The 22907-nt window shown below is 41.7% G+C and overlaps 1 protein-coding gene across 4 annotated transcripts in view; it reads left to right on the forward strand.

The window, feature by feature from the left end:
• PPP2R2B (protein phosphatase 2 regulatory subunit Bbeta) overlaps positions 1-22347 on the forward strand; it is a 367792-nt gene extending 345445 nt beyond the window's left edge. For 2 of the 4 annotated variants that reach the window (XM_061616937.1, XM_061616940.1), the window contains 4 exons: positions 476-640; positions 13285-13454; positions 15034-15125; positions 17005-22347. In XM_061616937.1, coding sequence (XP_061472921.1) covers positions 476-640; positions 13285-13454; positions 15034-15125; positions 17005-17284 — 707 coding nt within the window. In that variant the 3' untranslated portion in view covers positions 17285-22347. The remainder of the gene's footprint in view (positions 1-475; positions 641-13284; positions 13455-15033; positions 15126-17004) is intronic. The other 2 variants (XM_061616938.1, XM_061616939.1) reach the window with 2 other exon arrangements.
• The last annotated feature ends 560 nt before the right edge of the window (positions 22348-22907 follow it).

A 22907-nucleotide genomic window follows, 5' to 3' on the forward strand; every position in this document is an offset into this window, starting at 1 on the left:
GTACACCAAAATGTTTAGAGAGTTACAGGTTAGTCAGCCCTGCTTTATGTGGTTATGCCTGTCACAAATCATTTTTAAGTCTCCCCATCTATAAAAACAGGCAATGAAAGCTTCAAAAAGCATTTCCTTTTGAAGTGCTGAGGCATGCTCTTTTCTAAAATAAAGCTGCAGCTATTTGAAAAGGGACACTAGAGCATTTCAGCCCAGTCACGCAGCTGGGATTTGAAGGTGGGTGAAAATATCTTGCCATTATTCCCTTTCACCCTTGTAACACCCATGGGTCCACAACAATCACATGAGGTTGGTTACTCTGAAAGGTCCAGTTGGCGCAATTCAAATTCACAAATGAGCAGGAATTTCAACCCAGGTATCCCCAGTCCAGATTTGGCACTCTTTATCTCCTACACTTCCCTGGGCCATAACATTGAGAATCCTACTCTGTGCTGTTTGTTCTGCCTTGATTCACTTGTCCCAGATATTGTAGATATAAAACCAGCAAACATGGAGGAGCTGACAGAAGTGATTACGGCTGCAGAGTTCCATCCGCACCACTGCAACACCTTTGTCTACAGCAGCAGCAAGGGGACAATTAGACTGTGTGACATGCGAGCATCCGCACTGTGCGACAGGCACTCCAAATGTGAGTATCTTTTGGCCCTGCCATGCATTGAAAGATGGGGACAGAGGAATAGGACAACAGATGTTGTACTTATTTTATATTTCCATTGGGCAGGTCTATGTGGAAAAGGGAAAAATCTTCTGCTTAGCTTCCTTGTGGTACACAACATATACCACATGGAAGCTAATAGAATATATGCTCTTCGCACTATCCTTGCCACATATGCTACAGTGACACCCTTCCGATTTCCTAACAACCATGTACAATATTTTTTTACCTTTGTCGTACATATCTATCTGTCTGTTCAACCTAACCATACCCTCTGGCCGGAATGAGCAACACACAGAGGTCACGTTAATGTTGGATTCACTGGGTTTTCAGATATCTTATGTCAAACTGAAAGTTCAAAGTACATGGAAAATCCCTAGATGTAGAAGGAAGAGGAAATTGCATAATCACTTTATGGACAGCTACTGTAGTGAACGGATAATGTGACCTCATCATTAATTTCTGCTCTGCTGAAAGAGAAATATGCAATGGCTATAAGGATTCAGCCTGATTTCTTTTCAACCAGTGTTGAATAAAATCTCATAAAGATTCAGCTAATTGCTTTTAAAGTGTGGGGGGGGTAGTTTTGAACTAAGTTATTTTGGCCTGCAAACTTTAATCCAAACTCCATTTTTCATCTCTGAACTAACCTTTCCAATTCAGTGTTTGGAATTCAGTCATTAATTATTAAATGGTGGTTTTGTAAATAAGTTATAGAGGTATTAAATTGCAGGTCATGTACTATTTTCTGTAACAACTGAGATGAATGATCATAACTGCTAAAGCAGAGATGAGAAGCCTCAGGCCTGGGTGCTGAATGAAACCCTCCAAGCCTGTCTGTCCCACCCTCAGAACTGTCCCTAGACCACACACCCTCTCCCAGGCCGCATTCCTCACTGGCCCTGTTCTGCACCCCCCTCAAATGCTTTCTCCTGGGTAGAATGTGTCCTTCAACTGTGATTATGCCTCTTGCTTGCCTGGGTGGAGAGTTTGTGTGTGTGCGTGTGCACGCAGAAACCTTTGACTTTTTCATGGCTGGAATGTAGTCTCCTACACCAACAGAAGAGTCACCTATGTTGCTCCAACCATTGTTGCCTCTGGCCTTGCCCACCATTGGTGTGTGGCTACTAGAAGGTTGTTCATGATGGAATGCAGCCCTTAGCCTGAAAGATGTTCCCCACTCCTGACCTAAAGGCTCATTTGCAGGATCAAACTGGTATATTGAAAATAGATCCATGCAGAGTTCAGTATGTGGTGATGTGTTTGTGTGACTGCTGCTAACTCCACTAGCTAGCAACCTACAGCTCATTTACCACACTGCTGCAAAGTTGCCAGATTTGCCGAATAGTGTGTTGAATATGCTTGCTTTAGCCACAGTCTGAGCTCCCTGCAGAATGTGAACTTGCTCGGCCCACATTTTCAACTCACCAGTTTGGTTATATGCCTGTAGATTGGAGAAAATACCATTGCAATTAAAATGGGATATTCAAAGACATTGGTGGGCTGATGCTCAAAAGAGAGTAGCCAATGAAACCAGGAATGGTTTTCAGATAAGTGGTTAACAGGATTAAGTTTTCAGTCTTGAACAATTCTGATGCAGATATTAAGTTATCCGTAACTATTTTTGTCTGCTGTAAATGACATGGATGTTTTAATCTAGATTAAACCCTTATGCGAAGAATCAGGGGCCAAGTAATTTTGTCTAGATTATTTTGACTCAGGATTTATACACTAGAACAACTTGCCTTAAACCTGAACCAAGAATTCATGGGGTTTTTTATCACAATGAGCCAGTCTCATTCAATTGAATTAGAATGGTTGCTTTGTGTAAACAAGCTATGTGTTTTAGAGGGACGACCTGACTGTAGTTGTAACATCCCCTTCTTTCCATCATGCTCAGGATTGGGAGTTTTAGGCTTCTATTTTTGAAGACCATTGTTGGCTATTTCATCTGAATGCAGCAGTCTATGGCTTGTGTAAATCACAGCTTGCCCTTAAACCAGCATCAAACCCTCTTGCACAAGGGGAGGGAGAGCACAGGCTATTTCTGTAATGACAAAGCCTGGTTTATTGCTGCACCTGAACTTAACCCAGGACTTCTATACAGATCAAATTTTCTCCTCTTTTTCTATGACTGGTCACCTTTGTCACATGATTTTGTGTGTTTCCTTAAGTGGAACGAGACCTGTCTGTCTCACTGACTTTTGCAAATGTTGATCCCACTATGCAAACTGTGATAAGGTTCACAGTGGCTTCATGATTTCCTCTTTAGATTAGAACATTGTCCTAAAAGTGCAGATAAAATGTGAAAGTGTTTCTCTGGAGAGAGTTTCAATCCCAAAGGTGATGTTTTCCTAGAAAATAGTGGTTTTCCAGTGAATCCTAGTGATAGATATCAGGATCTAATAATACATTTGGAACAGCCAAATAATTGGACTTCTATAACATCTCCAACTAAGTGGAAGAGATAAGGCCGAAGAGGCCATTTTTGTACCCTGGTGATTAGGGGTTAGGGATTTATTCAATAGCGCAAAGCCAGAGCAAGCAACTGCAGCAGCATGGATGGAAGAAACTGACATTTTTACTCTTTCCTCTCAGTGGCTGATTATTGTACCACACTACAGATTCCTAATATAAACATCAAGAAGCAGGCTAGATTCATTTCCTTCCCTTTTTTCAGCACCAGAGACCTTGGCTTAGTTTGTTTCTTTGTTCTGCTGCTGCAGTGTCCTTTAGAGCGCATACAAGCCAATTGTGAAAACAAGTTCAATTTGACCTCTTCCTTGATGACTGATATTGATTTTTCTCTATCCTTCAGAAGCATTGGCCCTCAGTCAATTGTGGTTCAGCAGATTTGCAAGTTGGAATTGAGGCAGTTCATCTGAGTCCAAAACAAAACAAAAAAAAGCAACTCTGGCCTTTAAAGAGGAATTCTTGAAAGGAAATATTTAATAACTGTTGGCATTTAATCAAAATGCAGATTATATTTGAACAAATTCCAGTCATGTTTCTATTAAGTGTCACATGTGGATTTGGGTATAATACACTGCCCTGGGTTGGCCTTAGAATCTGCACCTTATGGCTGGAAATATGTACCTCTTTCTGTGCATAATCTATAGCAGTATAGAGTGAATCTGCACTTTTATGTCAAGTAAAAAATGTTGCTTACCTTAATCTGTCATCCATAAGTATTCCAGAATTTATGGTAGTGTTGGCTGAACCTCCCCCACACACAGTACTATGGGTAACTCAATAGTATAAAATAGTAAGATAAATCCACTGCATGTGGCCTTGAAAGCAACTCCGTTTCTTCCGCTTCCATGTCCCATGCTGTTTTGGTAGTGCCTCCTAGAGAGAAGTCACTCTTTGCAGAACTGTTTCGTTCTTGGCAGGTGGCCATTGTACAGCAGTGACATTAAAAAAAGCGTAGCCAAGTTCCCTGTACTGTGATATTCCAGCAATATCCAGGTCACCAATCTCAGAAGGTGTGGTAGAGCCAACGAATAAGATTCCTGGAAAAGTTCCAACTCCTCCCTCCCCAGTAGTGGAATATATAATCCTGATTTTATTGAGCTCTTTTCCAGTGCCTTGGAAGGGCAGGATATCACTGCCCACCTAGATCCACAGGAACTGCAAAGCTGCATTTTTTTCATGCGGCTAAACATTTTTGTTGCACTGTGGATGTGCTCCAGTATTCACTGGATCTCCATTTCCTAGAAACTGTGAGCAATTAGGCAGGTGATACTCAGTGATGCCTTGTGCAATCAGCAGTCCTTTTTCAGCACTCACATTGTGGCACTGCTTCTCCCAAGCAACAGTTCCCTACTGAGGATGCCTGACCGTCAGGCTGGTAGTAGCCCCTCCCGACTTTCTAGAGCAGAGGCAAGAAACCCTTTTCAGCCTGAGAGCTGCATTCCCTTTCTGGGAACCTTCCAGTGACCACATGCCAGAGGTGGATGGATCATGGATGTGACTCTTACCATTGTACAGCTGACTACATTCCAGCCATGCAAAGGTCAGAGGTTTCTTCGCCCGCCCACATCCAAACAAGGAAAAGGCATTATCCATGCCACCATCCAGGCAAGGAAGAGGCATTATAACAGTTCAAAGACATAGTCATAGGTCAGCCTTTCCCAACCTTTGGGTCCCCAGATGTTGGTGGACTGCAGTTCATATAATTCCTGACCATTGAGCTCGCTGGCTAGGGCTGATGAGAGTTGTAGTCCAGCAACATCTGGGGACCCAAAGGTTAGGAAAGGCTGGTCTAGGTTTCTGGAATAGCCATAAGTGGCTTGTTTCTCCACTGACATAACCAGCGACTCTAGGAATCAGTATGATAGCCTAGCTTCTCTTTAGCTTTGCTTGGTCTGCTGTTGGCACAATATCAGTGTTAGAACAAAATACCAACACATTTCTTCTTGTTTCAGTGTAGAAAACGTGGAAACTTTGGACGTGGCCCTTCCTGTAACAAACTCTTGAGCCTATCTTATGATATTGGGAGCAATGCAGTGTCACTGGAGGGGAAAAAACTGCTTCTTTCTGTTTCTGTGAAATGAAAAATTACAGCCTCTTTTGTGCTGCAGGAAAATTGCCAGGTTTCATCCCATTATGGGGAGAATTATCAGCCAAACCACCAGTTGGGGAGAGTGTTAGCTGTTTCTTTTTACAGATAAAAACTCATTCTAGGAGGGAGATGAACCATATTTCTGTGAAATTCCCCAGTCTCTTCATATACTTTCTGAGAAAATCTTGGAAGGCCAGGATTTTGTGCCTTCATCATAAAACCATAAACACAAAAGAAGGAAAGTAGAAAATAAATAGGAAGAGACTGTATAGCTGCTCAGCAACTGGACTGTGTGTTATAGGGTCATACACCTTTCAATGGGACTACATGGACAGGCTGTGAAACAAATGATTCTTTGTTTCTGAGAGAGAAAGTTGTTTATTTGGAATTAATCTTCTCCACCTGCTGCTTGCAAGACTGGGATTTTCTTCAGACTGGAAGTAGAGGAGTAACCTCCTCCTTTCCAAAATAGGTCCTGCTGCCTTGCAGTAATGAGCAATGCATTCCATGTAATCACCAGTGCCCAGCAAGCTCTCATTTCCCCAATCTCAAATTTTGTAGTAGCCCAAACCATCTGAAGGCACCAGATTGGGGATCCATTTCCCCCACTATCAAGTTGTGAAGGGCTCTCAAGCTTTCCATTCAACACAATGGTACATTATGGAATACTGCACTACTCAGTCCCAAAGTCACAGGAGTGGTAGATGTAATTACTGAACATACAGAAGTTGCACCAGCCAGCTCAACATGTCCCACACAGGTTGCTTTGTAGATCTCCTTGTACAAGTTCCCCAAGCACTTTGAGGCCTATTATGCTGCCACCCACATCGAGAATAGTCAGAAACTACAGCTCCATTTAAGCCTGCTGAATCTTTAAGGGCAGTCTCCTACAGACAAAGGGTGATATTCAACTAACACATCCCTTTAGCACAAGGATTTCTGCTTGTGCTTGTGGTTCCTTCAACCCTTTGGAGCACATTTGGGGAGCATGTGGGGCACACACAGAGGCAGGAGAGGGGGAAAGTCCTTCCCCCTCTCCTGCCTCTGTGTGTGCCCCACATGCTCCCCAAATGTGCTCCAAAGGGTTGAAGGAACCCCTGGAACATTGTGCAAGCAGAAATCCTTCTGCTGATGGGACTGTGATTTCATGCTGTCTTGGACCCAACCCAAGAGTTGCAAACCTGCCATTTGTTCCTCTATCCACACATTCATTGTGTCATTATAAAAAATGCTTCTGCATATGTAGCCTTTGGCATAAGGATGTTGGAGACTGTTCTGGACCAATGGAACTATCTCTCACTCAGGATGATAATGTAAAGCGTTTCCAACCAAAAGGGGGGAGAGCAGTCTTGCTGACCAGTCTCAAGAGGATACTAGTGTGGGTATCACCTAGGTGCCCCTAGCACCCCTCTTTCCTATCTTATCCTATTTTTCCCCCTCTTTGTGGATTGAATGTTGCTTTTATTGCTATTTTAAGCTGTTTATAACTGCAGTTTTAAGATTAGGCTTAGGTATTATCTTTCTATAGGTTAGTCTTGTCATGGCCTTATAATGGTTATATGGAGATGGGCTTTTTCACTGGTGGCCCTGTTTACTATGGAATGCACTCCCTGATAAAACATGAGGCACCATCCATATTGGAATTCTGATGGCATTTGAAGACACACCTGTTTACATAGGCATTCCCTTGATCTCCTAACCTGAGTCTCCTGTTTTAATTACTGTATTGTTTTAATAGGATTGCTTTATCGTGTATTTTAATTATGGATGTTTATAATGTAATGCTTGTGCAATTACTAAATGCTTTAGAAACCTCTTTTGGCATTAAGCAGTACGTGAGCTAATATATCACCACCATCATCATATGATCAATTCTTGGAAGAAGGGAGGAATCCTCCTTGGCTTCCTGTTTGAAAATGTTGGCCTTCCCTGCAGTGTTAGGAGGAGCTTCATCTCAAAGTAAACTGTTTTCCCCTCACTAACCAGGAAAATAAAATCTGCAAGTCAGTTTTATTTTAGCATCAATGTGCAACTGACTATCTGCACATGGTTGTGTGATGTTAATATACTGTTACATGGCAGTCTGAAGGATGCTGTTTTCATTGGGCTGTCTCATGCTGTAGGCCAGGAGTAGGGAACCTTTTCCTTTCTAGTTAATCCTCATGGGTGGGCATGCCAGAGGTGGGCGCGGCCAGAGGCAAAAGTAGGCAAAGCAACTAATTTTGCCTCTGTACTGTAGGCTAGTTTTTTCACACTCCCACATCCCTCTCTGCCCTCTATCCAGGCAAATTAAGCATCATCAGAGATTCCAGCAAGGCAAAAACACTCAAGGGGGGCACAAAGCAGCCCTGGTAAGGGTTGTGACTCAGGAGGAAATGTGGCCTGGGGAAAGTTCAGAGGGTGATATAGTGAGGCCTGGAGGGCCACCTTTGGCCCATGGGTCTGAGGTTCCCCATCACTGCACAAGGTCCTATGTTGTTATCCAAGATGCAGACATGATGTAAGACAAGAACAAATGGAGTATTTGCTTGTTGCCATGTTGATACATACAAAAATAATAACAAAGAGATAACGTAGTATTTAATATGAAGTATTTAGGCTTTCAGGTTAATCAAAAGAAAGGTTTTAAAATCAGGAATATATAAGTTTATTAAATAATGAGTATCTACCCACTCTATACCTTTTTTTAAAAAAATGGCACCAAAACAGGGCTTTGCTGTCTCAGTTGGGGATTGATCTTTGCACAGAATGACAGTCTCCTCTGCCTGAAGATACCAGCTTCCGAGCTGAAAGAGGCCCCATATTTGGCCACTAACAGATCTAAGGAATCTAAGGCTTCCTGTATACCAGTTGTCATGGTACCATCAGTTCTCCAATTGAAAGGGAGGTTCTTGAGTGAAAGAGCACCATCTGGTCTTTGATAATAAGACAGTTCACAAATTCTTGTATTTTCAATTTTCACTTGCATTGGTAGTAATTGCAAATAATGAAGACAGAAAATGTGGGAAGGAAGGTCATTTATGTCTTGCCTTGTGATGAATAAACCACAAAGCAGGCATTGTTTTAAAGTGGCCCTGACTAAACATATTGTTAAGAGGGAGAGTTTGGATGCAGGCCCAATTCAAGGAAATCTAAAGTAGGTCCATTTCTAAATCCTACCATCCGTTCATATCCTTGTCCTAGATTGCTGGGCTGCATAAAACACCGACATTGGGCCTTTTACATGTTTCTGTGCTTTTTTACAACAGGGTCCCTGTTACTTACTTCCTTAAAAGCTTCAGCCAAAAAGGCTCCCAGAGTGCTTTATAGATCAATAAGACCAAGATAGTCCCTGCCCTCAGGCCTACAATCCAATAAGACCCAACACAAAAGAAAAAGGAATTGGGAGGGGGGAGGGAGGAGGGGGGGAAAGCAAACTTGGGCACCCGTTCTTAAAATTATGGAGTTCTTCTAATGACCAGCTGGGATTGGATCAGTTCAGGGAAAGGAGGAGCCAAAAGGAACTGGTGACTAAAGGAGTCAGTGGAGTGGCCCAGCTTCCAGTCTCTACCTCTGCTACAGCTCCTTGGTGGCAGTTGAGGGAGAGTCAAAGGCAGCTGATTTCTCAGCAAAGTCAATGGAGTGGCCCTGCTTCCCTTCTCTTCCTCAGCTGCAGCCTGATGAAATCAGATTGAAACTAACTTATGTGAAACCAACATCGCTTAGTCTGTGTCCTGCTCTGCATATAAATAGCACTGCCATTTACATGCACACCTGAATTTAAGTATGATTTTATTCCTACGCTGTGCATGCACCCATCTGGATATTTATCTAAAAGAGATTTTGCAGTATAGAATGAAATGAAAATGGACTGCCTTCAAGTCGATTCCGACTTATGGAGACCCTACGAATAGGGTTTTCATGGTAAGCGGTATTCAGAGGGGGTTTACCATTGCCTTCCTCTGAGGCTGAGAGGCAGTGACTGGCCCAAGGCCACCCAGTGAGCTTCATGGCTCTGTGGGGATTCGAACCCTGGTCTCCCAGGTCGTAGTCCAACACCTTAACCGCTACACCACACTGGCTCTACAGTATAGAATAAGATATATAAAAACCAAGTGAGCATGACTGAAAGATGGGTGGTTGCCTCTTACCTTTTTTGTCCTGTGGCCTTCCACATCTTGTTGGACTGCAACTTATTTTAGTCCCAGCCAGCATGGCCAATGTTTTGGGGTGATGGGAGTTGGAGTCCAGCAACATCTGGAGAGCTACAGGTACACCCCTGCTAATATAACAGCTTTATGGGGGGATTTAGATCAGGGAAATAGAGTGGATCAAAATTCTTCCCCCCCCCAAAAAAAAATAAATGAGAGCCCAAAAGGGCTGCTGTAAAATAGAAATAAAAGTATATGGAGATCTCCCATTTCACATGTAGTCTGGCCCTAAGTATTTCACATGCTCTTAATCTTTATATTTTCATGGTTGTTGCAATTTTTCTCCTTCCTCAATTTCAGTAGAAGTTAGCGCATCACCTCTGCTGTCACTTTAGCATCAAGAAACTTGACTCAAATTTTACTCATTACAGAATCTGTAGAAATGATGCAGCTATTAAAAATTCCTCCCAAATCCTGCCTCCTGGTGTTCCAGAGCCCGTTAACTGTTACAACTGTGACAAGCTCTTGTGGAAGTTAGATGCTTTGCATAACCAGTTCAGATCTTTGTTTTTTCTCTTTTTCTGTTCATGTTTTATTTTGTGTTTGTAAAACCCTCAAGTCATCAGATTTCCTGCTGGCAGTTAAAGGAGCTCAAACTGGACAGTGCTGTGAGCAGTGCCATTTCAGATTTGTAGAGAGATCATTTATCCTGGTATTTGGGGATCTTTCCCCCGCACTCCTCCTGCACATACCATATTCAGGACTTTACAGCTCAGCATTCAGTTAGAGGGCAAAAAGCTCACCAAATGTTTATGTTGAGAAAGGAAACCTTGCTTTGGTAGGATTTGCTCCAGCAAGAGGTCTGGCTGCTTGTGTCTGTGTACAATTTTTCCTAGTGCCAGGATATTTAGTGTCAAGTGGATCATTACCCTTATGAGGGTGAGAACACAGCATTCCAGCTGCTTCACTATAACTCTGCACTATTTCAGAATGGATCTGCAAAAATGTGCTAGATCTACCCTATTTCTAACCTCCTCTCTCTTATTTATTTCAAGTATTTATATACCACTGTTCATCAGAAAATACCTCAAAGCAGTTTTCAAAGAAAGTTGAACAAAAATAAATAATACAATAACAGATACAACATCAACATCCATAAAGTGGTGCCAAAGGAATGTGCTCCTTGGGCTGAAAAAGATTCTGCACCCCTGACATAGGGTTGTTGTCTATAGTTAAGAAACCAAGCTCTCACTATAGTCACATGTGGAATGATGGCAGTGGAGATAACATTCACTAGATGTTTAAGAATTCATCTGTAAGGTATATTTATATATGTATATAACAATGAAGGATGCTTTTTCTCAAGCTTTGTGATGTCATACCTTTAAGAATTTAATGATTACTTAATTTATATAACATTCAAAAAATGGCACGGAGAGGGTTCTAAAACTCATCATGTGATACATCCCTGAGATTTTACTTACAAATTGTTTCTCAACTGCAGAGTTGCATTCATCTGCTTTCTTGGGCCATTTGGGCTGTGATTTATTTATACACAAAGTAAACAATTGCTCTGAAATCTCTGTATTGACTTCCATCCGCTAACAACACATATTGATTGGCCCATAAAGGTTTACATCTCTTAGACTGGTGGCAGAGTTGATACATGTGCTTTTTATCCCACTAATTGATTGCTTAAGCGCAAATGGTATATGATTTTAAAGATGAGTGCTCTCATTAAAATGCTCTAGTCATTAAAATCCTAACTAATATGAGGATCCTGGACCACTTGACTATGACCAGATCACCTTGATATGGCTCGTGTGTGTGTAGGAATCACACACATTCCACAGTTGCATAAGCAAAAAAAGAGAGCAGCATATAGGTGGGCTGTTCCATGACAGAAGCAAGGTAAATAGGACCTGAAGTCATGGAAAGAAAGTAAAAAAGGTGAGGCAGGGAAGTTCAGGTTTGCTGACCACAGACGTCAGGCAGAGCATCCTACCTGGTACCACCCTGACCCAGAAGGATTTCTATAAGGCCAGATCACACCATATATTTGAAGCACTATCATTCCACTTTAAACATTCATGGTTTCTCCCAAAGAATACTCAGAACTGTAGTTTGTTAAGGGTACTAAGAGTTGTTAGGAGACCACTATTACCCTGACAGAGTTACACTTTCCAGAATGGCTTAACAATCAATCCCTCCTCCCAGAAAACTCTGCAAATTATAGCTCTGTGAGGGGAATTGGCATCACCTAGCAACTCTCAGCACCCTTAACAAACTACAGTTCCCAGGATTCTTTTTCCCAGGGGAAAGCTAGGAGTGTTAAGTGAAATGATAGTGCTTTAAATATATGGTGCAAACAGTGTGTGGTGGCCATAGTCATTAGGTCTCTGCAATTACCAACAAAGGCAGGAGGATTCTCAAGACTTCCATGAAGCTGAGTAGATATTGCCTCTGGATTCTGACCCAGTGGACCAACATTTAGTCCCATGGAGGCCAGTTCTTTACAGATCAGAAGGTGGCATGAAGGGAGTGCAGTTCTATTTATTCCCCATGAGTTGTATTCATGCTATGCTCTGCTTTGACTCCCCTTTATCTTGGTTTGCTCCCAGCCATTCAGTCGAAGCTCAGGTGAAAGCTCATTTTGTACCATTGCATTTTAATTTAAGAAATTAATATTTTATAGTCTGTGGATTCTTTTAATGACACTGAAGAGCACTGTGAGGTGCCACACATAGAAATATTGAAATGCAAATGAAGATAGTGTGTGATGGGCTTGGAACGTGTCAGTTGAATGAAGAGGCAGGCAACGCATGAGCCGTCTCTCTGGCAATTATACTTTAATGGGCTGAAAAACAAGATCTTGTTAAGACTTCAGTGCCAATCTTGCCTTCCCCCTGCCCCCAGTCCCTATTGTCATTAGGCAGAAGGGAGAGTTGGCCAGAAAAAAACCCTGTAGACTGTATGTGAAGAGCCTCCCACAAACAGTTTCTGATTTTCAAACTCACACAGTTGAGTATTTTTTTGTTTTAATAAAAATTGATTTTTGCATTGTTGTTCTTTTTGTGAGGCATCTGGAATTATTCAAATTTACTCATACATCATATTTTTTAAAAGAGGTGGTTTGTCCATCCCCCTCCCCATTACATTAACTCCCATTGTATTAAACTATTTAGAGATTAATACCCCCCATACATTTCTCATGGCAGCTTACAAAATGTCAAAACACAACACAACAAAATAGAAACATTAAAAAGTAGGATACCTTGTGGATGCGTTCTAGCAGTGCAATCCTAGTCATATCTACTTTAGAAGTAAGTCTCATTAATTTCAATGAGGCTTGCTCCTAGGTAAATGGGTGTAGGATTGTGGCCTTAATTGCATTTTTACGGTATTGTGTCCCTGGAGTTTGTGGTCTTGTACTTTCTATGAAACAACAGAAGGCATTCCTGCTTCTCTTTTCTTCATAATGGGGGTTGGGATGCTTTGCGGAAAAAGTGTGATTGTACTTAAAGATTTAGCCTTTGGGTGATGAGCTGTAGGCATGAAGGCTTTCACACAATGCAAAACCCTATCTGATTGGGGTTCCAGGTTGAAAGGAAGCCTTCAGGTGTACGCCTGCTATGCTATACTTGCCAAGTCTCTGTAGTTGCAGACAGTCACAGTCTTTCCACAAAGGTTAGAGGGTGGAGCTATTTGGCATATCCCCTCTCCTGCATTTCCCACTATAGGAAAAATGCTCCGATAGTGCTTATGTTATATCTGAATACTATCCTGAACTGTAACCATTTTTCCATTAAATATTTCCACACAGTGGGACAAGTGGAACACGTGAATACTTTAATATTTACATTGACTCAAGCCCTGTTGACTGCTGACTTGTTTTGAGTGACATCTTTTTGTGTGTTGTATAGTTTTTGAAGAGCCCGAAGACCCAAGTAACAGGTCGTTTTTTTCTGAGATCATCTCTTCAATTTCTGATGTGAAGTTCAGTCACAGTGGGAGGTACATTATGACCAGGGACTATCTTACTGTCAAGGTGTGGGACCTGAATATGGAGAACAGGCCTATTGAGACATACCAGGTACTTCATTCTCAGGGATTTTGATAAGCTGTGACTGAAAGGGGTGGGAATTAAAAATCATGGATTGGATCCAGAGGTAGTCACACGTGGAATCGATCCACTGGAAGCAGTGGGACTTGTTAGTCATGAGTAACCTAAGTTTTTTTTACTTTAGTCAGACTGCTCTCTATAACTAAGTCATATTATGTAAAGTACTTTGTATGCGCAAGGTGCAATGTACTTAAAGCACTTTGAGCATTCTAAAATGTTACCTAACCAGCTGCTACTGCTATAAGTTCTTTGAAGTAGCATGCACATAGCCCTCACTGTTTAGGATCTTTCTTTCCAACTGAAATCAGAAGGAAGTCTGTGTTTGTTTTCAGTGAGCAAAAGTTTTAAGGCTGTTTGTCAAACACTATATGAGTATAAAGTTATGAAATTATTCATTAGGTTTGGGTTATATTTATGGTCCATGCCTGATAATATTGCTAGACCTTTAGGGTTCTTTGAGGCAACAAAGACCATCTCTCACAGGAGCAATCTTATATAGAGGCAGATCAGTGGCCCATCCAAACCAGTATTCCTTACTTTGGCTGGCAGCAGGTCTTCAAATTCTCAGCCAGAGGGGGCTTTCCCAGCTGCTATGTGCTACTTGGAATTTTTCAACTGCCCATGCCTGGGTCCTTCTGCATGCAGATTATCTGCTCTACCAGTCAACCAGGACTGCTCTTAAGGCCTCGAATGTAACTCTCCTTACCTGGCGGAGGATCTGCTTTAGTCACTGCAGGTAGGAGGAGGGCCAAAATGAGGCAGCCACCTGAAGTGGCAGATGCTGTGGGGCAGACAGTAACGGCAGAGTGGTTGAGGAGAGAACTGTGTGGGCCGTGCACAGCCTGCCCTGTGCCCCCTGAAGTAGCCCATCACCCTCAGAATCAGTGGAGGATGCTGTCCTATTGCTAGCGTTGAAGTCATAGACTGCCAGCCCAGGTGGCTTCTGTATGTGGAATTTGGAGGGCACCATTTTGCCTTTTGCCTCAGGCAGCAAAAGTCTTGGGCTTCCCCTCCCCCCCCCAATTCTTGGATGATGGAGGATGCCTGGATGACTTCCTCTATACCATATTCACCCAAGATACTTGGTACAGATAAATGAAGCTTATTCAGAGCAGGGCAATGTGAGAGTTGAGTCTTGGACAGCTTCTCCCCTCAGTGAATCGTCATTAACTAAATGAGGTTACTGAGAGATCTTTCTTGCCCCTTCTCTCCCCTATCTCCAAGTAACAGGTTATTTTTTGAGGTTGCCCTTTCCCATTCTTTTCCTACATTTGGGTGATAGGACAGCTTTCCCCTAAGGGGCTGAATGGTTCTTCTCTCAAGTATTTTGTTCACCAGCATCATTTCTTTGAATTGTGCTCCTGGATTAGTAATGAACTGCTTAATGTATCCATTGCAGAAGATGGATCTGAGAACCGAGATGAGTAAAATGCTAGCATGCAAGGAACTAGATGTTATGACGTGTTGGTTCTTGAGATTTAGAAATCAGGCTTTGCTGTATCATTCCATGATGTATTTTCACTCTTTCTGTCTATGCCTCAATCCTTAGGTTCATGATTACCTCCGCAGCAAGCTGTGCTCCCTCTATGAGAACGATTGCATTTTTGATAAATTTGAATGTGTGTGGAATGGGTCTGACAGGTAAGGCCATCATCATTGGCTGTATCCCTTGGTGATCCCCCACATTTCCCCTTGATCTATGCTGTTTTATCTTTCATTTCTTCCACTTCATGGGTTGTGTTGCGGATTTTACTGGATTTAAATCCACTGAAAGAAACTTAAAATCTATTCATTGGGGGGAGTACCTATCATAAATCTTATGGCACTTGCATGTGGCAGCTTCTCTGGTGACCCAGAGCACCATCACAGAAAGTACAGCAGGAAATACCTTGAAGAAGAAAGACTTTGTCTTGGGCTAAGATGGCTGGCTAGGTATTACTGATGCTGCGGCACTCACGCTATCCGGCTACTCTATTCTGTGTAGTAGTAGTCAGCATAGCACAGGGAGTATCTCAGTGAGCTAAGGTGTGCCTCACACAACTATTCCCTTTGCCATGTTGAGTTTTACTTTCTCAGAAGGAACTTATGCAGAGTTAAGAGTTTAAAAAATGCTTAAGGATGCAAAGCCAATGTTTATGTGGCCCCACTAAAATACCTCTGATTTAGAAATGAAATTGAGATGACTTGTGTGATGCTTTCCTAGCTCCGCTTTGACAAATTTTGTTAATTAAATTGACACCTTCTTTGTAAACACCAGTATTATTTAATTTTAAAGTATTATTGATCAGAAAGATAATGTGTGACAGTCCTGATTTAGTTATTGATGTGTATTCCAAATCTCGTAATCTATAATGTAAAATTAAATATGACATTAGCTTGTTGTCATTGTAAAAGATTTGTACATTTTCATTAGCAGACAGGCACAGGGCTTGCAGCTATTACTTAGGAAAAGGATTGGCAACTACAGCTCTCTTAATCCCTGACCATTGGCCATGCTGGCTGCAATCCGGCTGCGTCTAGAGGGTCACAGATTCTCCATCCCTGAAATCGGATCTGAGGGCGGGGATATTGCTGTGGATCCTCCAGTCATGCCCTGATCTCATGAAAGCTGAAGTGTACTCAGATCCTTCCCACCACATGCACAGGATAGTGGAGCAAGAGAAGATTACTTAGCCTTATGCAAACATTAATCACCCTGATACAGACATCTGAAAGTGTGACAGAAGATGGTATGTCAGCAGATACCCTCCAAATGTTGTTGGGTTCAAACTCCCATCAGCCCCAGCCAGCATGGTCAGTGGTCAGGGATGTAGGAAATGTAGTCCATAATATCTGGAGGGCATGAGTATGGGAAATCCTTTCCTACTATCTTCCTCCTTTCAGTTAGTGCTGCTAGTGCTGACTTGGCAGATTACCTCATTCATGCAGAAAGCAGGCTTTTGGTTTTGTTTTTCCTTTCATAGTTGTGTGGATTGGGGGGGAAGCATAAGAGGCTGGGGCAAAGTGGTGTGGTGGTGTTTTCTGAACTACTATAAGCCTCCTTAGTGGCCAGAAGGTTCAACACAAAGCCAGATGATTCCCCTTTTTTTGCTTCTTGCTACCTATTACGTGAGGATGGAAGTTGCAGGGACACAAGCGGTGAGACTGTGTAAATGTGCTGGCTGCAGCTAGTCAAACTATTAGGGGGACTTGAAACCCCACCTTGGTCAACAAATCATTAGGAGGAGCTCAGTTGAACCTTGGACAACAGCAGGAAATTCCACCCATACCCCCATTATTCCACACCCCAGATATAGCCAGGTGCCTCCTTCTACCTCTTTTCCAGTCAAAGGGGCCTGAAGTGTTTCTCTAAGGTGGTACCATCCTTACAGTTGGCTGTAGCAGCAGCTGCATGGGAGGGGAAAGAATAAGGTATTGAGAAAACTGACACGGTTTCTGATGCTATCCAGCGTGTTGCATGTCTGATTATTTATCCCCCGCCCCACCCCCACCCCACCCATTCTCTTTGCTTGCTCCACAGTGTCATCATGACTGGCTCCTACAACAATTTCTTTAGAATGTTTGATCGCAACACCAAGCGTGACGTGACCCTGGAGGCCTCGAGGGAAAACAGCAAACCCCGTGCCATCCTGAAACCCCGCAAAGTTTGCGTGGGTGGCAAACGGAGAAAAGATGAAATTAGTGTGGACAGTCTGGACTTTAGTAAAAAGATCCTGCATACAGCTTGGCATCCTTCAGAAAATATCATAGCAGTGGCAGCAACAAATAATCTGTATATATTTCAGGACAAGGTTAACTAGGAATTAGGGAAGGGGATCTTACATACTGAGTTCTTTTTTTCCTTGTTTGTTTTGTTACTTCTCTGCAGACATTAATTATGTCGGGGTAAGCACTCAGATTCCAGTGTCTATTGCTTTCCCCAAAAAACCTTAAGAAATTGGGTTGGCAAAGCCCATTAGGAACATTTCGTGTCCAAGTATTGAGAGTTACTAAGTTACACCATTAATTCAGCAGCAAGTTTGAATTATTTATGCTTTCATTTTTACCAGTGCTCACTAGTAGCTTTGAGTTTCTTTATAAATATTGTTCTAGACATCTGCCAATTTATAATAAAGTTAGGACTATAGTAATATATTTAGGGGGGGAAACCAAGCAAGGTCATATAAAACAATGTTATCTTTTAAGTTTAAGCTGCCCAATTTTGATTTTGGAGATCTTTTTGTTTTATACCCATCTTCAAACAGGAATTCAGTTTTGTTTGCTAATTCATCCCCCCCCCCATTGTCCTTTTCCGTTTTTTTTTTAATGGCATATTCCTTTTATCAACTCAGGGCCTTTCCAGATGATCATTTATTGTGCATATTTGTCACACAATAAATGTTTTCTTGTAATGCTGCTGTTATGAGAGGTGCAAATGTCTTTTTGCCCTAAGGTAGCCCATCTGTTGCAAAACCTCAACATTTTGCTCTGAAGGAAATGCCATTTCTGCTCCTCATGCCCCATGATCTCCAGCTAGAGGACTTGTTGCATTTTGAAGTGCCGGGTGTACTGTAGTTGCACAAGTGCACAGCCATCTGTTGGCTGATGTCTAGGGTCAGTGGGGATTAGTGACATATTCCTCCACTATAGACATGCCATAATCTTATTTTTGTAAGGATACAATCCAGCAAAATCTAAATATTTTTAACCACCATTGATGACAATGGGACAAATTTAAGCACGTGTTTTAATTCCTTCCATTGAAATCAATACACTGTAAAAGTGCTTGTGTGCTTAGGTTTGGCTGGATCTGAGATGCTGAATCCTCCCCCTCTACACCATTCAAGCCAGTGACTTCGTATAAAATTGTAACAATTTGTTACAATGGCGAACAGCAGCAAAGCCTAAGCTATCCCAGCACATTCCACACACCGACAGCAGCATCCCAGCTTGCTTTTGTGACTTGCCCTTTTTCTTCCCACCCCGCCCTGCATTTAAATTTAGTCCCAGTCCTTCTGTAATTGGAATTTGCTAGAGCCCAAATCCACCCTCTTTTATTTTTTCAAAAAGAACATTGAAAAATGTGCATCTCCCCTGTTGCAAAGCTGTTCCACCTGCAACAAGACCACTTTCCATTTCCATTGCGTGTGGACAGGATAAGACACTGCTGGTGCTGGATCTAGGCTGGTGCTACTTTAGTACTAAGGATCAACAACATTTTGCTGTTGTTGTTTTCTGGAAAGGCCCTCAGACAAGACAGACAGAACAGGTTCACAGTACAAACATTTTAACTCCTCATTCATGAAGAGCCCCGTACGCTGTTGAAGGCTCTTACCTTCCTTTATCATACCCCACAAATGGCCTCTAATGGATTAGGTTGTGTTGATCCTGTGGTGCCTTTTGCTGGTATACAAAATACCTTACAAAACAATGCTTCCAAAATGCACGTTTTTGCATACCAAAACAAATTGAGTTTTTTTTCTGCAATTCCTGTGATTTTATTTTATTTTTAAATTTTTTATCTTTGCTTTGGCTGAGAGAACTTAAAATTGGTCTCTTTTAATCACTTGCATGACATAAATATGAATTTGTGGGGAGTGTCCCCCCTTTTTTAATAATGCGTGTTTAAATATTGTTTATTTATTTGTTTATTCAAATAGACATTTGTTTTTCTCCTTTTAAAAAATGAGCTCTTAAATTGCTAATTTATGGCATTTGAAACACACGCACAACTACCCAACCAACATGTACTGCTATTCTCACCTGGCTGCTTTCTAAGAGAGGCTCCCCATGGTTCTGCGATACCAAGATTAGCTGCACTAGCTCTCTGTTTTTGCATGGTAAACTATCCTGTTCCACTACAAGGATAATCTAGGTCCTGCCTTTATTGAACAATTAATTGGTTGGGGGTTGGGATTTTTTATATATATAAAAAAGTAAAGAAAATATGATCAGAGAACAGAACCTACAAGAAATAAAACTAATACTTTCTCTGACTAAGTGGATATTTGAAGATCAATGCGCTTTGCATTTTCTCTGATTGTGAAAAGTGGGGCAGTAGCTCCAACCTTTGTGATTGTTGCCATGAAGCATACAAGAATTTCCAAACACACTCTCCAGTACAGGATGATTGAAAGCCCAGCCTTTCCTCTGCTGGCCTACCACCTCCTTTTACACCTGATAAACAAGACTGTGTTACTGCAGCTTTCTCAAGAGACATCAAGAAGCTACAAGGCTGCACAAAAGCCAGAGAGAGGACATTGATTTAAAGTTCTGGGCACAAGAGGAAGTTCAGATATTTGGAATCTAGCTTTTAATTGTTATTAGACTACTTAACGCCCTGTCTGGTCTTCACGAGACTGCTCGGGACAGTCAAATTAGAAGTTTTGCCTTGTTAAAGGAATGATTTCAGGAAAAAAGTATGCTGGCTTATAAATTTATTACAAGTAATGGCTTTCAGGAGTAACCTCTTTTTTAAAAAAAATGAAATGATAAAAAATAGAAGTAAATGAGTCATTTTTCTTATTAAAAAAATACCTTCTTTTTCTTCCTGTAAAGAAAGGCTGCACTCTGATATCAGAAGTAAAATTGTCTCTAAGATGTTCTGGTGTGGAGTTGCTAATTTCCAAACACTAAGGAATCCAACCCTATACCATTGGCACTAAGTTATCACCCACTGGCAGATTCAAAAGGGCGTGTTCACACAAAGGACATCATCTTTCTAGGTTAATCTAGTCCAGCATTCAGCAGCTTAAGCAGATGCCCCTGGGGAGACTCGTGGAACAGGAAAGACAATGAAAGTGGTAGCCATCTCCTGCTTGTCACCAGCATCTGGTGTTCAGAGGTATATTGCCTCTGTACAGCGAGTTTAGATGCTGAGATGAATGCTTATGGTTCTGATCCAGCAAAAGCTTTGGATGAATGCAAAAGGGGTTCAGATCTTTCACTCCCCTAACATGAGTTTCTCTCACTGCATCATAAACTGCTGTCGAAACTCTTTTACAACTCTCAAAAATAGCTTAACAGTGTGCAGTGCTAGAAACTCCATTGCACAGAAACGGCACACAGTACCTTCCTGTGGTTTGCACAGCAAATATATTCTTGATGGTACTTGCTGCTAGCCAGGCATTTGCACTGTGTCCCATCAAACACTTCTGTGTTCAAATTGTTTGTCATCATCTGTTACCTGTCAAGGGTCCCCCTAGAGGGCACAGCACATATAAGCACATAGTGGCTATGAAGACTCAAAGGATACGTGATCATGGTCTGAAAGGGGTGACTTCCATGCCAATGTGAGCATCATGGTGCCAAAGAGCATGAAGTTCCTTTTGCACTCTCTTCTCCTTATCACTATCCCATGGCAATGTTCAGACTTGGTACATACAACCAAACTCCTTTCCACAAGGCAGCTACAACAGAGCTTAACTTTTACATTAATTGAGAAGATTCTTGTTAACTTCAGACTAGGTAAATCAGTTTAATCTGTGGTAGCTTTTACACTTCTAGCTATGTAGATCACACATGTCAAAAGGAGTCCCCCCCTTTTTTTTCTTGTCAGGGTCAATACCCTCCTCCACAGTGCTTAGGATTGTTTTTACCATCTCTGTTGCCACTGCATCACCCCACACTCTGTTATTAAAAATCTTCTACTAATGAATAGGGCTATCTGCCATTACTGATGGCAGTAGAACTGGTCAGGGTGAGCCCTGGAATATGGTCTGCTAATGAGTAACGTTTCAATGGAATAGGAAGCAGGGAGGAGCACTGCTTGGAGAACAGACCAAAAGAGAGCACCTTGCATAGTAGAAAAAAACCCTGAAGGAATAATGTAACAAGTGAATCAAAGGATGCATGCAAGTGCACAGCCTCACTTAAAGCTGTAAACATAGACTCCAGCCAGGAACCTACCAGTCCAATCCAGTCCTAAACAGGATATTTTTGTTTGCCACTTCAAACGCCATACAATTTTATTCATCGTGTTACTGATTTGACCAGTTGGTTTGTTGTATTAGTCAGACCAAACACCTATAACACATTTTTGGACAATTGAAAGGGATTTAACTAATCCTGCAGAGGGGATTCATCTACATGTACCCCCAGTTCGCTGGCATTGTACTCTAGGTAAAGATTAGCCAACTTATCAGCCTCTTTGAACAGGTAGACAAAGCAAAACCATTTCTCATTCTGTCTGTCATAGTGGTCACCGCACCACAGGATTGGATGGTTTTCCAAGTCCAAGAAAGACTTGATAACGGCATTAGATATTGGCCCTGTCCAGGCACTGTTTGCCCCGTGAGTTGGCTGATTTGTCGGACGCTGGCCTTATTTCAGAAGAGCTACAGAGATCTTCAAGAGGTATATTATTAAGGAAGGACGCCCTATTGCTGTTATGGCTGTCTTAGATAATGCAGAGCATGAGACACGTGGCATGATTCATTGTCGAAGGCAGCCTACTGGAGGACCATAAAAGTGTGCCCAAGCCATGACAGCTCACAATCAATATTGTGTTCACTGATGCAGGAAGCAACATGATCACTTCCTAGATACTACCCCCATAGCCCAGCCTCAGCACTAAATATCTCCAATAACAAGGCTATGTGAAGTGACAAGGGCTATTATTTTTAACCTGCAGTCTAAACCTCTCTGAAAAGCTGAGCTGCCAAAAATCTTCCATTTGAATTTATCAGGGGTGGCCTCCTCAGCCCCCTTGTAATCCCGCATCAGGAGTCAAACGCTTGCTTAACATAACATAGCCAAGATTGGCAGTTCTATTTAGTTGGGTTGCCATATAGCACATTGGTTGACGAGAGAGGTGAAATGTAGGGTTTCTTTTATGGTGTTTGTAATCATTTTCTAAAAGATGGAACTTTGATTTCAATGTATCAGGGAAAATGTACTCTAATAAATGAAATCTTCTCCCAGCATGGGTTTATTATTTTGGTCTTAGTGTCCGTGCTGTGAACAAAGGCCGTGAGTCTTAGAAGCTATACCTAGCCATAAAAGAAAATCAACACAGAGTATTGCACATAAAATCAAAACCAATCAATTCTACAGTACAAGCCATGACCACAAAAGCCTGTGAAATCTTTATGCATTTGTTCTGTTTCATGCAGATCTTTTTACAAGGATTTAAAAGTTATTATTGAGAAAAATACAGAAACAGATACTGTACATTCAAAATCCTTTTTTAACAACTATTGAGAGCTGCTGCTTGTAATTTATAGCACTCTGTGGATTTTCTTGAACAACTTGATCATGAAAAGAAGAATTTCTAAGTGGAGTTTATCCTATATCTGGAAGCATTTTATCCAGAAAGTATAAACCTCAAGAGCTGGACATAATCTATGGAGCCTGTTCCCTCAAAATATAATCACATCAAAGAGTGCCACCTAAGCACTGTGATCAAAGTGTAATGCTCATTTCTCCTTTTGTAATTTCTATAGG

Source organism: Rhineura floridana, chromosome 3, assembly GCF_030035675.1.
Source record: "Rhineura floridana isolate rRhiFlo1 chromosome 3, rRhiFlo1.hap2, whole genome shotgun sequence".
Classification (NCBI taxonomy): Eukaryota; Metazoa; Chordata; class Lepidosauria; order Squamata; family Rhineuridae; genus Rhineura; species Rhineura floridana.